The sequence below is a fragment of the Dasypus novemcinctus genome, chromosome 25 (assembly GCF_030445035.2).
Source record: "Dasypus novemcinctus isolate mDasNov1 chromosome 25, mDasNov1.1.hap2, whole genome shotgun sequence".
In the NCBI taxonomy this organism is placed as follows: Eukaryota; Metazoa; Chordata; class Mammalia; order Cingulata; family Dasypodidae; genus Dasypus; species Dasypus novemcinctus.
In genome coordinates, this window is record NC_080697.1 from 43,678,922 (window position 1) to 43,698,121 (window position 19,200).

Consider the following 19,200-nt stretch of genomic DNA (forward strand, 5'->3'; position numbering starts at 1 on the left):
TAAATGACGTTGCAATGAGAGATACAGGCCATTATATATCTTGTCATAACTTACAAAATGGTGCAAGAGAGAGATTTAACTATAATATAAACTATAATCCACACTTAATGGCAGTGCATCAATATGTGTTCATTGTAACAAATGTACCACACAAATGAAGGATGTTGTTAATGTGGGAAAATGTGGGAATGGGGCATATGGAGATCCCCTACATTTTTCATGTAATATTTGTGTAATCTAAGTATATATTTTTTAAAGTTAAAAAGTATATTTAAAAAAAGATTAAATGAGTTAATTTATTTGAAATCATTTTGTAAGTTGTCCTTATGTGGAAATAAGTCAATTACACATCAAAAGAAAGAAAAGTGCACCCATATGTAAATGACCAAATTATTCCTGTCCAATATCAGAATCGATTTAAAAACATCCAAACAGAATTGATGTCTGAGCATACTTTCAAAGATTACTGTATTTTAGTCTATATTTTGGGTGCTTTCTATGTACCAAGCATTTGTCATACAAGTGAGATCATGTTCCCGCTCTGGAGAACCCTAGAGCCAGCGGAAATGAAGGAGGATTTCCAAGTGGCAGGGGAATGGCCTGGACACAACATGAGTCACCCGCTCTTGAAGCCAGACAGAAGGCTGCCTGCAGGAGCGATGTCTACCCGGGGCTTTGAGGAAGGAGTGAGAGCAGAAGGGAAGGAGGTAGGAACACAACGAGAATTGTATGAGAAGGTGTTTGGGCCTGGGTGAGCCAGGGAGTAAACCCAGCATTGAGGCCTGGGGCTGGCAAAGCTTCTTTACCCTGTGAAAGAGGATGCGTTTTACTCCATAAAATATGGGGAACCACTAAAGGGTTTTTAATTGAGGACTGAATGTAACTTATTCTTCAGATGGCTTCAGATTCCTCATCCAGGTGATGGCATGGAGGACAAATTTCAATCTAGCAAACCAGTAGGTGCAAGACAGTTCCAAGGGTTTTCAAATCATTCCAGCAAGAGGACTTATTTAGACAGATGAGGGCTGCTGTGGTGGTGGCTGTAGGACAGTCACTGCATGCTCAGGAGGCATATTAGGGAGGTCTTGCTAGTAGAATGAACATAGATAAGGGGGGCGTGCAGGTGGTGAGGTTGAAAATGAAGTCAGGCATGTCTCACACTTATCTGTCTCAAGTGGCCACAGAAATGTACCACTAAGGAGGTAAGGAACACAGAAAACCAAAGGACAACTGAAAAAATCGTATTATGGCTTTTTCATCTATGAGTAGTGTGCATTTGTTTATACGCATATGTGTGTAACTAATTTAAAAGTAAAGTTTGAAGTTTTGAGAATATTACCATGATGGCTAAAGGCAGAAAATATTGTCCCCACTTGAGCAGAAATTTCTCTTTCCCATCATTTATTTGTCTTAATCCATCAATATTTTAAAAAGCCAATATTGTGCTGGGTGCTGTGAGATATTAAGGATGTGTTTTGGACTGCAGTCCTCGAAGAATTTACGAAATAAATAGATCAGTTAAAATAAATACATCAATTACATAGAGAACAATTAATGGCTTAATTTTAGTTGCTGAGTACACACAGTATAGGTCAGAGAAAGGGAAGGTCTTTAGAAAATGATATAGTGAAGACTTTTCTGGAATATACGGGGTTGAACTTGTTCTTAAAGAATAGGTAGAATTCAATCAAACAGAGAAAAGGGAAGAGGGCATTCAAGAAAGAAGAAAAGGATTTTAAAATGTGAGAGTCCCTTTTTTTCCATCCAACATCCTGACGTTTTTATCTACTTTCATGTCTTATATTTTAATAGCTATAAACTTGAGGTTTTATTCGTAAAATCCTGATTTAATAGTATGCCATTCCATACTATTGTTCTTTTGCTTTAAAGCAATCGGTATACATGACTAAAGAGCAAATTAAGGCTTTAAATGCATGCATGCTTCTGCAATTTCTTATGGGATTACCCTTGTCACTTAAGGAATAGAAGGAGAAATTTATCTGTACTTATTCATGAGTTCAACAAATATTTATGGAATGCTTACCATGTGCCAGCACTCTTCTAACAAAGCATTAAACAAAAGAGCAAGAGCCCTGCCATGGGGAGCTGTCAAGACTGGACTAGGAAATTTAGACCCTGCTCCGGCTCTAGCAGATGTTTTCCACAGAGAACGCCCTTCACCACCGCTCTTCCTGTCGAAGCTTTAACCACAGAGCAAGGAAATGGCTTCCAACACACTCCCCACTCAGTATTTGCATCTCAGGCCATTGCTGGACAGCACCCAGTTTCTCCTGACTGGCAGGAAGCAGAGAGGGATACTTGAGCACCTGGGTGATCCATGGGCCTACTTAAGAGTGCCACTGCAGTCCCAGAGCAAAGGTTGGCGTGAGAACCCTAGTTCAATGGGCCGAGTGGGCACCTAGGTAAGAGGGACCCAGGCAGACACCCAAATATGAGATCCGGGGCACCAGGTAGAGAGAGAGAACATAACAAACAAGGCAGAATTCCACAGAATCAGCCATAGCACCAGGTGGAGGCCAGAGGAGCAGCGAGAGGGACCTCCTTGAGGAGCCCCGCAGCTGAAGGTGGCCGGGTTTCCACACAACCTGCCCCAGCAGAATTGAGCCTGAGGCCCAGAATGGGGAGGGGAGCAAGGCTGAGGGCCGTCTCATGCAAGACCCCCCCACAAAAGAGCAGGTTTCTCTCTCCCTGCTCTCCACCTGGATTGAAGCCCTCCTCTCTGTGTGCCTCATGGCATGGTTATGTGTCTCTGCATGAGATTATTCATCCAACCAAGAGAGCAGTGCTGGGTCTTTCTGTTCTTTTCCCACAAAACCTGGTACAGAGCCTGGCACTTTGTCTTAAAATCCATTTGAATCAACAAAGAATTACATGGATTGTATGAAGCACAGAAATGTATAACACAGGGAACCCAGGGGCGATCGGTGGACTGTGGTTAGCAGAACAAATATGAGAACATTCCCTCGTGAACTCTTAACAAATATTTGATGCTCATATAGAGTGTTAATAATCAGGTGGGTTGGGGGGAAATTACACCAAATGTAAGATATGGGCTAGAGTTAGTAGTAATATTTTGATGATGCTCTTTCGTAATTTGTAACAAATATTTCACAACAATGCAAGGGGTTGGTGGTCCGGTGCAATATGGGAGCCCTGTGTGATGATAGGCGTGTTTGTTTTGTAAGTTCACAGCTTTTACTAGACACTTATTGTTTATGCATGTTCATGTATAAATGACAAATTCAATAAAAATTTATAAATAAATGATTAGAATTATAGGAAAATACTAACTTATCATCTAAATGGGAGCCTGGAAAAACACACATGAAATATCAGACCTACTGCACTGTTCTATTTGCAAAGTGCTAAGTGAGGGGCACAGCCCTGTGGCTTTGGGATTTTAGAGAAGCACATGACCAGCTATGCCCTGGAACTGTCAGAGCTGGCTCTTAGAACTGGTCTGGGCCCTTAAGGATCGTTTAGGATACCCTGAAGTGGAGCGGAATAGGAGAGCGATCCACGTGAGAAGTCCTGGTAAAAAGAAAGCCTGGCACCCCAAACCCACCCCCACCCCCAAATCCCACAGGCCTTTCATCCTTCACTGTTTGCCTATTTTTTAGCTCTTAGGGACATGTCTTTGACAGGTGTGGTTATTTGCAGTATTTTAGTATATACTTGAGAGCTCTAAATGAAAAATTAAATTCTGAGTCAAAAAAGAAGACTGTAACTTTGATTTATTATTTAAATAAAGGAAAAGTGTCTCTGTCTCCCTTTTGTAGTATGGTTATTTTATTTGCTTAAGATGATATAAGATGGAGACAGAGACAAACCATGTGATAAGATGATATGATAGGAGAGAAAATACAATTTCATTACGGTTGATCTCTTGCCTCTGGGAACGAACTGCCACCCTCCTGCTTCCCTGCCCTATATGTACATACACATACATACACACATACATACGTACATACATATGGACATACATACGTACATATAGCATACACAGGACTTGGGTGAAGAGGCCCAGGGACACCCGCTGAGTTCCAAATTCAGCATGGTGTCCTCTTGTACATGGTCTTTAATTAGTAACATAACTCAGTTATCTTGCTCTCACAAGTTGACTGCATCAAGATGATGGATTTCCTCTCTAGGGTGTCTATTATAGGACTTTTTTATTTTTTTGCAAACTGCCATCCTTTTCATTTATTTATTTTCTCCCCCTCCCCCCCCCCAGTTGTCTGCTCTCTGTGTCCTTTCGATGTGTGTTCTTCTGTGACCGCTTCTATCCTTATCAGCGGCACCAGGAATCTGTATTTCTTTTTCTTGCACCATCTTATTGTGTCAGTTCATGTGTGCAGCACCACTCCTGGGCAAACCGCACTTTCTTTCACACTGGGCGGCTCTCCTTTCGGGGCGCACTCCTTGCACGTGGGGCTCCCCTATGCGGGGGACACCCCTGCGTGGCAGGGCACTCCTTGCCCGCATCAGCACTGCGCATGGGCCAGCAACATGGGTCAAGGAGGCCCGGGGTTTGAACCGCGGACCTCCCATGTGGTAGGCGGACGCCCTACCCATTGGGACAAGTCCACTTCCTTGCCATCCTTTTTGGTTACCATTTTCTTAGGATTTGTAACATTATTTTTAAAGGGCTAAATCCCACACTACTAGTACGTGATAATATTTGTATTACTGTATCACTTTAGTTTCACAGTCTTGAATCCATAGAACAAGTATGCAGGCTAAATTTCCCAAGACTGTTTTGATTTTACCTATCTTATTTCTAGATACCAGCATATTTTTCAGATATCCTACAAGTTCCAGTAATTTGGCTTTAAAGCTGTATCTCGCAGACTGTTTCTTGGCCTAAGAAAAGGCACAAGTATTTATTTGTCAGGCCATGTATCTCTAATTTTTGTTTGAAAAAATATGACCACTCTCCTCACAGGCTCAAATGCTTCATATACCTGTGCAAAGGTCATATCACATGCATTATAGTAAGGAAATCAGTCTTCCAGAATTTTTGCTAAAGCAAAGCAAAAATATAAAAGGCATGGCAGTGGACTTGGCCCAGTGGTTAGGGCATCTGTCTACCACATGGGAGGTCCGTGGTTCAAACCCCCGGCCTCCTTGATCCGTGTGGAGCTGGCCCATGCACAGTGCTGATGCGCGCAAGGAGTGCCATGCCATGCAGGGGTGACCCCGCGTAGGGGAGCCCCCCGCGCAAGGATTGCTCCCTGTAAGGAGAGCCACCCAGTGTGAAAGAAAGTGCAGCCTGCCCAGGAATGGCCCCGCACAAATGGAGAGCTGATACAATAAGATGACACAACAAAAAGAAACAGATTCCCGTGCCGCTGACAAGAACAGAAGCGGACAAAGAAAATGCAGCAAATAGATACAGAGAACAGACAACAGGCGTCGGGGGGGAAGGGGAGAGAAACAAATAAATAAATCTTAAAGAAAAAAATATATATATATAAAAGGCAAATATAGATTTAAAGACTTACTCTAAGTTTCCTAGGTTTTCTGGTCTTATAGCTGAATATTAGTTCCTGACTCTTGCTCTTCAGAACTTCTATTTAGAGAATAATTAGCAGAGATCCTTGACTGGTAACTGGAGTTGAAGAAGAGTGTGACATTTTAAAGTCAAAATTTAACTTGACTAGCACACACATCTTTTTAGTACTTGACAAGGAATCCATAACCAGAAAAGAGGGGTTGGGTAGTGGAGGCGTCCTCTGTTCCTTGTTTAGGCTCAGGTCATGTTATATAACATCATATTTAAATAATGAATTTTTACATCCTTTGTAACCCACATATTTGAAGCTTACCACTTATTGAGCAGTTCATGAAACGATTAGCCTTCCAGTCTCTTCATTAGTATACTCATTCTTACACTGTCCTATATTTTCTAAAACATGCTAACCAGAAAATCATCATCTGTGGATGAGGGTATATATATGACCATTTCTCCTCTTTATTCTTGAGTGTGGAGGAAGCCATTTTATTCTCTAGTTCATGATAGAGAACTTCAAACCATATACCAGAGTCACAGATAAGGAGTGGACAATAGCCGTGTCTTCATTTGCTTTTTACTTTTTTTGCTAAAAGAATTTTTTCTTTCGTCAACTCCATTTCTCTTATCCCTGTTGGAACCTACTTCCTCCCCACGTACAGATCTCTGGGTAAAGGAGTCAAGGAACACCAATCTCTTTCCTTAAGAAGATAGTTTCACTGATTATCATCCTAATTGATAAAGGTCTAGGGAGGTGGAGGCAGAGGAAAAAGTATAGACAGACAATACAAGACTTTTATTCCTTATGTTTTCTTTGTCTGGTTTTTCCTTATTTCCATCCCATTCGGTTAGAGAACTGAAACTGAAAAATTATAAATCCTGACACAATGAACTTTAAATCCATTACCTCTTCTAACTCTTTTGCCACCTCTTGTCAATAATCCTGTCCTTTGAATCCTTTTAATATGACTATTGAGTGGAGATTCTAAATTTTTAATTTTTAATGTATTTGTATAAAGTTGGATCAATAAAAAACCAATAAGTTTGTCATACTTTGGAAAACATCTTTTAGTTCTTGGAGTGCTTAGTTTAAACACTACTTGGTATATACTATTATGTATATATATTGATATATTCCATGCTTAGAATATATCATTTCTGATTCTGTTGAATTTTAAAGTTGAATTTTCATGGGCTAAAACTTTCTTGAGTCTGCCCTGAGGTGTGTAACCATTTTCTATCATGTGAAGTTATATATGTGGGGTCAATTCTCAGGTACCTAGGAGAAAGTAAGTCATGGAAGTGAAAGTGCATAGGATGAAATTTGCATACCGTTTAATCTACACACTTCATTTTGCCAGCAGATTCTATCTTCTTCTCATTATCCCTTTCTGCAGACTTTCTTACCAGTCACATACTTAGTAAATTGAGGCTCAGCTCTTGTCCTGTCTCCAATCCACTCTTCTGATGGGGCTAATGAGCAGTGAAATGACCAAAGCTGAGCAGCAGGAGGTGAAAGAGAGGATCTGGATAATTGACAAAATGGATAATTGCTTCTTGAATAATTGAAAAGTGACTATGGGAAGGGAGGGGGAAATGGAGCTGCTTTTGTGTATATACATAAGAGTGGTCAACAATCTAGAGAGTGGTCCAGACATCCTGCTCGTCCCCATTCCTATTGGAAAAGGCTGCCAGTGGAGGGGAGAGTAAGAGTTTCCAAGGGATGGGCAGACAGGTTTGGAGAACATTGAAAACGTTGGTGGGCTTTTGCTGTCATGTGATCCAAAGTACAGTTTCTCCGCCAAGGTTTACTGTGGTGATCTGAAGTAGTAGCCACATCAGAAAGCAGCTTCCAAGGGTTTGAAGGACTTTTACTGAATTTTAGAGGTTTTGATATATTTACGATGGTATATTATCTTTAATAAATTTCAACTTGAGGAAAGTGTATGTTTTCCCTGGGGGGGGGGGGGGGGCCGGGAGGAAGGAAAAATGAAATATAATGAAATAAATCCTGGTTCTATATGTTAAGTTTAGATATAAAACGATCCACTTGCTCTTTCTTCAAAAAGTCATTCTGACCTCTTTGGTGGGTTCAAAACTATATTTTGCACACAAAAAACTTAGAAAACCTATCTGCATTTTCCAAACACACACTGGGCTTGAAAATAAAACTGTTGGGAAATGGATGTGGCTCAAGTGGTAAGGCCTCCGACTACCACATGGGAGGACCCGGGTTCGATCCCTGGGACCTCCTGGTGAAGAAGAGAAAGCACACCTGCACAGTGTGCCAGTGCCCACACAGGGAGAAAGTGTCCATGTGGCGATACAGTGCCCACATGGTGAGCCAAGTGCCCATGCTAGCGACGAGCTAAGTGCTCGCGTAGTGAGCCGAATGCCCACACAGTGAGCCAGTGCCCATGCAATTGAGTCATGCAGCAAGATGATGATGCAACAAAAGAGAGATGAAGGTGAGAGTCAAAGTAAAGAGCAGCAGAGACCAGGAACTGAGGTGGCACAATTGACAGGGAAACTCTCTCCATGTCAGAGGTCCCCAGGATCGAATCCCTCTGAATCCTAGAGGAGAAAAATGAGAAGGGAAGACAAGAAAAGAGAAATAGACACAGAAGATCACACACCAAATGGACACAGACAACAAAAACAGCAGGATGGGGGAGGGAGGAGGAAAAGGGAAAATAAATAAATACATCTTTAAAAAATAAATAAATAAAACTGCTAATGCTAAAGTAGTACATTAAGGATGATTCTTATAAATGCAAATTACTAAACATGTAATCAGAACACCCAAACAGGGATAAGAGAGGTCAACTTTCTCAAGTTCTAGGGAAGTTCAGAATTAATACATTAGAAAACTGCTACTAAACCTCCCACAGCATCACTAAATGAAACTCCTGCAATTTCAGTCTCAGAAGCACTGGAAAAATTAACTCAAAAATAGTGTTCCCCATGCTGCTAATGACCACAGTCAGTTGGTGGGAAAACTGCAGATGAAAACCAGCCTGCTTTTCCTCTTCAAAAATTTCAAAATGGCAGGTAGGAATGGGGGAGGGTAGCAACGAGATAGGAATTCATGAAGAAGCAAAATGTGTGAATAAGTCCGTAGGGGTTGAGTAAACTTTGCCCACACACTTTTAGGTATAAAAGGAAAATGAAAAACTTCCTGGCATTTCAGACCATGTATTTTTATGCTTCTGTTTAACCTGAACCTCACTGGTACTTTGCACATTTTAAAAGTCTGTGTGAAAATGAAATTTAAAACCCTTTCAAGATCTTCAGGTTTTAGTTTCATTAGCTGAAGGAGAAAAAAAAGGAGCCAGCATTTATTTAATATCTAGCATATGTTGGGCACTGTGGTATACGCATTTTGTATATATTACCTCGTATAACCTTTGCACCAAGGGAAGTTTATCAGAGAGTAAAACCTATTATAAAGTCACTGCAATCTAAATGATATTTGTTTACAAACTCTTAGCACTGGAATAAGCAAAAAGATAGGTGGAATAGGAGAAAGTCTAAAAATTGACTCAATTATAGTGAAAATTGAATATGCAGCAAGAATGGTATTTTAGTGTGAAGTGAAAAGTACGATTTTTAAGTGATTTGTGGCAGAATCAGCTGTCCATCTACAAGACAATAAAGCTATCCCCTAGATCCAAAAATAAATTCCGAACAGATTAAGAATTTCATGTGAGCAATTGTCTAATAAGGCCAAGTTTTTTTGTTGTTGTTTGTTTGTTTGTTTTGTGATACCCATAGAGGAAAGCTACTTTCTCTACACTTTGGATCAAGAATTATTACTTAATCTACACCAAGTGACAATAGAAGGGCAGATTTATTCCTGAGATGCTGTATAAGCATACGAGCAAAGGGGATTGGCGAGTGTGATTGCCTGGTGTCCGAGCTAGGAAACTAAGACTTGCCCATGGTCTGCTGAAAGAGGCTTCATAGCACACACCCTAGCCTGTCCTCTCCTTACCTGGAGCCTCAACCCTTGCCTCCCCCAGGAACATACTACAGTACCTTCAAACCTCTGTGTTTCTGCACACTCTGTTAAACACGCTTTGCACAGAACATGCTCCCCACTTCCTTTCTTTTTTTTTTAACATGAAGCCTTTAATTAACCTTTGAACCTCAGTTCAAATTTCAGTTCCTCCAAATAGCCTCTCTTTCCACTTCCCCAAGTATGGGTCAAATGCCCTGGGCCGTGCTCCCGTTATAATGCGTTGAGAACATTTCTCAATATATGTCCCCTAATAAAATAGTTCTGGATCAATTTGGAATTCCTTAAAGATATAAACAGGATGCAGATATGGCTTTAGCGGTTGAGCTCCCACCTACCACATGGAAGGTTCTGTTCCCAGTGCCTCCTGGAGAAAACGAGCAAGATAGTGAGGGGGCATGACAGGCTGGTGTGGTGAGCTGATGCAACAAGAAGACACAAAGAGGAAACACAATGAGGGAGACAACAAAACAGTGAGCAGAGGTGGCTAAAATGATTTATAAATAAAATAATTATAAATTTAAAAAAAATTTTTTAAAGTGGTATTTAATGATCTCATTTTATCTGTATCCCCAATCCTATGACAAGTGCAGAGTATTTCAGGAAATGCCCTATTTCCATAGAATGTTAAATGATATTTCCTCCATTATCACAGGCTTCTCAAATGTTAGCACACCCTTTGCCTCATGTCATATTGATTCTTTCTAGCTTTGCTAAGACTTCACAGTGTCTTAAAATGTTTTCCTCTGGGAGTAGCAAGCTCAGAGCGCTGATGTGTTACCCAGTGTGCTATTTCTTTATACTATATATGCATAAAATGTGTCTATATTCAGGCGTTTAATGACCTGAGCATATATTTAACTCATGGAAAATGGGCAGAATACACAAAAGAGGTCCAATAAACCACAATACCATGTTGATCCTTCCATCCAAATGTTTCTTAAATTCTTTTCTTCCCTTTCCTTTCTTTGCTGGAGAATTCCATTCCAGAAATTAGACAACAATGAGGCTACACCACAAATTTAATCCAGGCCACTGTCATATCCCATCCTCTTAACTTACCCTTCTGATTCCCTTCATGTTCCCCCATGTCTCTTCTCTCAAACCACTGCTAAGTTAATTTTTTTTTCTAAAATATGCTATTGACTTAGCACTCCCATACTCAGGAAACTACGGTAGCTGTCTATACAGCTGGACCAATTGTAAACTCCTCCCGCTACTTAGCTCTCCACGTGGCCTTTAGGACAAGCCCTCCTCCTCTCTGCCCATCAAGCCAGTCTTTTTTTTTTTTTTAGGAGGTACTGAGTATTGAACCCAGGACCCCTGTACCTGGGAAGCAGGTGCTCAACCACTGAGCTACACCCATTCCCAAGCCTGTCTTTTTAATTTTCTACCTTGATCATGTTATTTTCCCAGAAATTGACTGATTGATTGATTTAAAAAATAGGTTTTAAGGATTTATATGCAAGTCTCCTTTCCTTTCTTCTTCCACACCTAAATAAATCATTCTTAAGTATTACACCTTTCTCTGAAAAGGATGCCCCGAATACTCCAGTTCACAATGCTCCTCCTTCTCTGAGAGTCTTATTTCAGTACATCTGGCACATATGTCTCTCATAAAAAGATGTTAGGCCACTGAATGAGCCTGTTTTTATCATAGGTATTTTTTGTATACCCTGATGCATGTTCAGTACACAGCATTAATTAATCAATATTTGGTGGCCAATTGATTTAAACATTAAATCGGGAGCGGCCAATGTGGTTTTATGATGCCTTGGTATTTTATCTGTTGAAAATTGTGTGTGAGTACTAACTTATTTCAATAGCAGATCCAGCCTGTTCTCCTACAGTATACATCTAATATGCATCTAATAGAGCCACATGTCTCTAACTCGAGTCCTCTTTCCTCCTTTCTGACCTTTCTCTTCACAACCCGTGGGGAAAATGGCTTTGATGTCTTGGATGCAGTAAACTGTGCACAGATAACCTTTTGTGGTGTCCTGTCTTCTGCCTGGGAATTCAGCTGTGGCTGTATTGGACAGGGTAGAGCAATCACAGATGGAGGCTGAAGAGTTATATTCCTGTAATCAGGTCAAGATGAGCTGTCATTTTTACTGCTTATCTCTTATCAGCCCCTCTGTTATAATGAGGAGAATTCTCCTACTACGCAGTTTTGCCATGTATAAATTATTCATACATTGCAGAACTATTTGGTGCATGAGTATACGAGTACATAGCCATCCTTGTGGCAGTGTGTTCTTATCATTTAAAGATGACATTTCGAAACAGGTGGCTTGATTTCAGGTCCATACACCAAAACCTTTCACCAGGATGATCTGGGGCAATTCCAATGGTCTGAATTTCAGCTTTCTCCTCTATCAAATTAAGATAATAAAAATACCTCCTTCACAAAATTGTTGTGAAGATTAAACAAGGTACTATATGGAAACACTCTGGAATCTCTCAAGTGTGAAACCCGTTTCAGTCACCATGAGTAAAGAGTCCAAGTCCCTGAGAACAACCTAATGAGGAGCGGTGTAACTCAGTGGTTGAGCTACTGCTTCGTTGGAGGTCCCAGGTTCAATCCCTTTCCTTTCTTCTTAAGAAAAAAAAACAGAAAAAAAAAAAAACTAAACAATTTGGAAAAATATGGATGGCAATTTCCATCCAGGGCTTTGACAAGGACACTTAGCACCCAATGCTAAAAATTGTTTCCTTCTGCTACACCTAACTCCTCTCCTATTAACTATTTTTTTTCTTTTTAATTTTTTAGGAACGATATTTAGATTACTTAAATGTTACATTAAAAATACAGGGGATTCCCATATGCCCTGCTCCCCACGCCACCCCCATTTGCTCACATTAACAACATCCCTCATTAGTGTGGTGCATTTGTAGCAGTTGCTGAACACATTCTGGGGCAGTGCCCCTAAGCATGGGTTTCCATTGTAGTTTACACCCTCTCCCACACAATTCTGTAGGTCACGGCGAGATACATATCCTCCTAACTGCTAATCATATCAAACCTTTGAGTTACAAGGAGAATTTAGGCATCATGTCTATATTTTTAATCTTCTTGCAAACTGAGCTCTCTATTATATTTTTGGTGTAAAGTCCAACTCAGAGTCACCCCAGATGCGTTATAATCAAATCCTTTGAAAGCGCATAAATACTTTGCACTTCAAGGGACATTAAAATCTATCACGTTACGCGCAGGGGTCTCCTGATTATAGGCTCCCCACACGGTAAAGGCGTGGTTCGTTATTTTTAAAATAATGCATTTGGATTGCCTGACCCTCAGCTTCCCCAGCCACGCCGCTCCCCCACCCCCGCCCTTGCAGAGGGCTTCCCTTTAGCGAGTGAAAACAGAATTAAAAGACTGTCAATAAAATGCCAGAGCGAGTGTAGCGTCCCGTGCATTGATAGTCTGTGTGTGGAGGATAAGAGCGTTGACTGCCTGCTAATCTATTCCCAGATGGAGGTGGATACCGAGGAGAAGCGCCATCGCACACGCTCGAAAGGTGTTCGAGGTACGTCGCTGCTTCACTAAATCACCGGAGGCCCAGCTCAGGGTGACCTTCATCCTTCAGGAGCTCTTTGCACGCGTCGTGCTGACCCCTGCTTTCACACAACCTTTTTGTAATTTTCTGTAGGAGAGGGGTCCTTGCAATAGATGATAAATTTTTATCTATTTTCCATCTCTCTGCAGTTCCCGTGGAACCAGCCATACAAGAGCTGTTCAGGTTAGTGCTCTGCGGGTAAAATGTATCCCCATTAGCAATTTAGAAAATTCATGCCTTTTAATGGGTATAATGCACTTTCAAGTTCATTGGTGGTTTGCTCATGCCCTGCTGCACTGATGAAATTAATTCCCCTGAGACTTGCTAATAAAAAGCATCCCCTAATTTCTCCCCCTCCTTCCAGTTATTTGATTTCTCTTTCTTTGTTGCCCTCCCTCTCTCCAATACCCACTGAAGCTTTCGGTATAATCTGTCAGCAGCACACTGACACCTGTGTAATTAATTCTTTCCTGTTGCAGCTGTCCCACCCCTGGCTGTGACGGCAGTGGTCATGTTAGTGGCAAATATGCAAGACACAGAAGGTAATGCCTGCTTTTTTTCACAGTGTAACTGAAAGGACTTGGTGACCGCGTTGTCTCAAGGGATCAAATTTAGGGACCCACCCCAAGGGATGAAACTGGGTGGTTAGGTGCTCCTAGACAACAAGGCATGCTCTACTTTGCTTGTTTTTCTCTCATGTAAACCCAGCCTTTTGACTCTTGTGCAGAATCTCAAAACATAAGCCATTCTGACTATCTCGTGGGGTAGAATTATGATAATACCTACGATGACACAAATTAAGAGTAGCCTTGCATTCATTTTTCCCCATATGCATATAGGATACTCAGTACACTGACAACTCTCTCAGAACCTCCCGCTGTTTCACTGAGAAGCCCTATTTCTACTTCCCAATTTTCTCATTCTGGTAGCTGCAGGATGGATCATGGATGGTGAATTAAAATGCAGGCTTACTGACCTTTTTGTACTAGTGTGGTTTCTATAATTTAGCAGAGTTCATCATGGGAGACAAAGCCTAAACTTGGCACCTCGGCAGCTGCGAGATGAGGTTACATCTGGAGGGGAGAGTGGAGGACAGATCACGCTAATGAGATTTGGGGACTCAAATGATTATTTTATCCCCTTAAGGACAGTGATTTCAGGTCTTTAACAGTGATGGGTGTAGAGGACATCTAGAAAATAACATTGTTAGGTAATTATTGCTAAAAATGCATCCCAGCAAAATGATGTCTCACATAACTATGGCTAAAAGTCATGCAGAGAGCAATCTTTAGACTTTTTTTTTTCCTTTTCTTTTTCTGGTGAGCATTTTCTTCTCTATAAAATAAACACAATTTACCTTTCAATAAGAAGGTTCCAATTATAATGTGTTGGAAATGTTCATAGCCCATAATAAAATTTGAACTAATGTTTCACAAATTAGAGTGCTAAGACTAATGTATTCCAATCTAAGAAACCACCAAAAACCATATATATGTAGTCAAAACTCAGATTCCAAATCAGGTGTGACTGCAACGCCTCAGGGTGACCTTTTTTTTTTACTGTCTTATATTTTATATCCTTTTCAGCTGAATATTAATTTATGGGTGAAATCAAGCAATTATTTCTATTGTCCTTCAGCAAAATCAAAGGAAAAATTACAAATTACTCCAAAAATCCCCATTCTAGCACTGAAGGAGACAAGGAATTTTTAATGAGCACCCATGATGATATCAGACATACCAAGGGAGAGATGGTCATATATTTTTCAGGGAATTATATAATTTGAATTATTAAATTTAATGTATTATATTACTTTAATTGTATAAAAAGGCAAATTATGAAATTGCATAATTTAGTTCATTTAAATGTTATTTTATGAAGGTATATATTTCACTTTAATCTGAAAAACTAAAAACATGCATTCTTTATGATTTCAATGAAAAGTTAGTAAACCATGAGTGAAATATAATTTTCACCCAATCATCTCTTGATTAGTCAATAGTTAAATGTTCTCATTCAAAATGTTACCAAATAAATTAATAAATTTGGCTAAAAGTGTTAATTAGACATAAATTAGATATAATTTCTTAATCACAGTTTTGCAGGGAAATCATAACATTTCCAAAGAATTATTTCAAGCACTCACATTCTTAACCAAGTTATACTTCACTAAGATATCTATTGATGTGCCCCTAAGTGATAGATATACGTATCTGTTTATGAAGTGTCTTTCTTGGCTTTAGAAAAGAAAAGTAGGGTTACTTAAAGATAGATTGGGTATGATTTGAAGCTGGCCACTCTTCATGTTCCTTTTGAGACATGATGCTAATGTGTAGGCATAGAATAACCCAAATCTTAGAGGAGTAATTAGGTGATATTTTAAGGAGGATTCACAGAAACATTCAAACTGGAAAATTATTCAACATTTTTATAACTTTTAAAATAATTTGTCATCATTTTTCCCATGAATCATACTGTATGAAATTATTAGCATTCCTATTATTTTTTTCACCTTTTAACGAACATTTATTTGGTAAAGTATCTTACAGAAAGACTAAAAGAACCACACAATTTCTTATTTAAATAACATAACGCATAATCGCAATCTCCCCCATCAAGAGCCTACTCCATAATTGAAGTACCAAAAACCCATGAGTTGTACTGCTAAAAGAAAGGAGAAAACCATTTACTAAACTTCCACAGGAGGACTGTATAAACCTGGCAGTGGTTAAGTACCCAAGAATACTAACGAGTCTCAAAAATCAACTGGGAACCTAAACTTAATATGAATATTTATTTGTCCTTAATAAGGCTCAGAAAAGTACCATCTATTAACTATGCAATGGTGCATAATTTTGTCACATTATATAAAGTGACAAAAATAATAAAAAAATAAAGTGGTCAATCTGGATTTCAAAACCAATATAGGTAAATCACTAGATGTAAACAAGAACTTTTAAAAGCCATTCTTTAGCTCCTATTTAAAACAAGCATTCAGGACTAGAATTTTCAGAATCTTTTAATATCTTGAAAATCCCATCTTTTCTTTAATTGACCTTGAGGCATTCATTTGATCAATGAAATCACTTCAATCTAACAACTCTAGATGTTTATCACTAATGACCTTCTCTCTTGATCTTTTTACTTCCCTTTCATAGTCTTTGACTGTAATAATTCCATTAATTCCTTACAAATTCCTATTATTTTAATAGAAATAGTTGAAAGATATAATGTAGTATAGCCAAAAAGAACTATTTTCCAGTCGAGAGATCTAGTTTCCCCTGTACCACCAATTGTAATTGGCTGAGGGGCTTTGGATAAGTTACTCAACCCTTATGGACTTTAGTTTGTTGATTTCGAAATGAGAATATTGCAGGCTTTGTTATGGAAAACTAATTACCATTCTAAAATTTTGTTGCTGTATAAACTTTCCCTTGAGAGGTTGATCAAGTTTTATTTTTGATATCCACATATTATCAAAAATTTTAAACTAAAGATATTTGAATTTCTTCAGCTGAAGAAGTGCTCTTTGCTGTAATGGCTCAGACTCATCTATGCACTGACATTTTGTGACTTGCTGTTTTAAGTTTGTAATATTTCAATTATTTTGGCTTTGTTTTTTTCTGGTTTTTAAAGGATTACTGAATTCAGAAGTTTCTCCATCCTGACATCTACTCATGTACATAAACACATGCACACACTCCACAAACACAGCTCTGAGATTTACTTTTCCTGGAAAGCCAGGCAAAACAGTGGCAACCATGGATTTGGCTTTTATGAAATTTTCTGGCCTTTTTCATCTTTTAACTGTAACTTTTCCAATGAATGTATCCTTGGAAAGGCCACAATTTCATTTCACTTATACATGACTCAGTTCATAATCAAATATAAAACTTACTTTAGTATGTTGACATATCAGTTTATTGGTACATACAAAAGACAATTTCAAGCATATGTGGGGAATCAACAGTGTAAAAAATCAGAATTTGTTTTAAATAATGTATCACGAGGGATAAATGATACACACCATATAGTTCTTTATTTTTAGCACATTAAATATTTCTAAGAAAATCAAGTGTGTATCAAAATTTTAGTATCCCATTTTATTGCTTTGTAGGACAGACACTACCCTGACTGGTTAGTCATGTTTTTTCAATAATTATTCAGCCATCTATGATAGTTGCTGGAACTGATCACTTAATTTTCTTTTTTCTTTTTCATTGTGGTAGAGGTAGGGTTGTGGGTTTGTAAGAAAATGGGGATAATAGAGGAAAATCAATCACTGGACAATACTTGTAAAAGGAGACATTAATTTTTTTTAAATCACAAAGATCTTGTTTAAATTTTTGGTGGGTAGGCATTAACATTATATTACTTATTTCTTTGACTAGTCTACCTTAATTCAAAAACTGTACCCTTGAATAAATGTTTATCAACCCATAGCTATTTTGTTTGTGTTAATAATGCACAATAGTTCAAAAACAATCTGAGGTTGCTGATAATAAATGTATGTACAACTGAACAGCTAAAATTAAATTGAGGAGATGAATTAGGAGCAACATAAGGGAAATGGAAACATAATTTTACTGGAAATCCAAGACATTATCAGCAGTTTTCATCTTTAGTTCTAATCTCTTGGCAGCCAGGATAAAAATGAAAAAAAAAAGGAACCATAGATTTCCAATTATTTGATTAAAAGGTTATACCCATTCCTAAGGAGAAACAAACTCTCTTGGCACTAAAGCTAAATATGTTTGAATTCCCATATATTCCACAGTAGGAATCCATGCTCAGTTAGCATCTTTGTGCCATGACACAGTCTTCAAGGCCAAGCCTGTTACTAAACTAGCAAATATAAACAAATATTTATCTTAAGATATATCCTTAATACCATGATACATGAATTTGCCTTTTGTTTTTCCCAAACGAAACTTTGTATTAGCATATAATTACCAGAATACCATAAAAATTACAATTAGTGCTGGAAGTAACTCCTGTATTATGAGCCAAAAACATTAACATAGGCTTTTCTCTATATAGCAGAGTTGACCTTTTATTTTTCTCATATTATTATATTGCTGTGCACATGGCTCAATATATTCTACTCTGCTTGCGTGTGACTTTTTAAAATGATATTTAGTGATAGAGACATCGATATCTCAAACATGTGATCCAGTCAAAGAGCTTCATTTTACAGATGTAGAAACTAAATCCTAATCAACTTTGAGTTTCCCAAAATTTAGTCATTTGATTCGCAAGTCCATGGAAGAGAATTTCCTGGGCTTCCTTGCTCTCTCAACCCTGAGTTTCTTCCTTCGCCATTGCGTGAACAGGCTTGTGACTTGTAAGCATTCAAAATGCCCTTGAGATGAAAGAAAAGTCAGTTTACCATGTGCCTGCAGGTGTATTTTGGTGGCTAAATGGTGGGGGGAAATGCAGTTCTTGGAAGCCATCAAACTTGAAATTTAGGAAGTTGCAGTCCTGTTTCTCATCCTGACCTTCCTTCTCCCAAGGTCTTGTTGGCAGGGAAGCCTCCAGGAGAGGAGTCAAGTTAGTTGACCTAAACCCAAACAAAGCATATGACTAAGTGTGAGCACTACATCAAATGTGGGTGGGCTGGAGATTCTGCTGCTGAGCTCATTCCCAAATGCCCAGCACCTGGAAAGAGCAGGTGGACCCATGGCCATTCTCAGGGGTCTCAGCATTTCCTGTTGGCAACACCCAAACCCAAGACTAACACCTTTATAGGAGGGGTGTGTGTTGAGAAAGAAGCCACACTTACCACTATAATCGTTTTAATATGGCTCACAGAAAGAGATATTGTTTTAATCCCAAATATTACTAAAACAGATATTAGGGAATTAGCTGAAAAGTCTAAGACATTTCTGCAAAAATATTTTTTTGAACATTTGACTAAGATTGAAAATTCTACTGGCTTATATGCAGAGTGAATGTTTCTTTTTCTCTCCATGTTGATATAATGTGGTGTTAGTGTTAAAAATAAGGTGCAACAATGTTTAGTATGGCCTTATTTGTAGAAACTAATTTTGTAGCCAAAGTCGGAGTCAGTTTCTTGATCTTAAAAGTTT

General features: G+C 38.9%; 1 protein-coding gene across 50 annotated transcripts in view; it reads left to right on the top strand.

The window, feature by feature from the left end:
• MYT1L (myelin transcription factor 1 like) overlaps nt 1-19,200 on the top strand; it is a 616,195-nt gene that overhangs the window by 387,458 nt on the left and 209,537 nt on the right. For all 50 annotated transcript variants that reach the window (XM_058287946.2, XM_058287952.2, XM_058287963.2 and 47 more), the window contains exons 6-8: nt 13,027-13,081; nt 13,261-13,294; nt 13,591-13,653. In XM_058287946.2, coding sequence (XP_058143929.1) covers nt 13,027-13,081; nt 13,261-13,294; nt 13,591-13,653 — 152 coding nt within the window. The remainder of the gene's footprint in view (nt 1-13,026; nt 13,082-13,260; nt 13,295-13,590; nt 13,654-19,200) is intronic.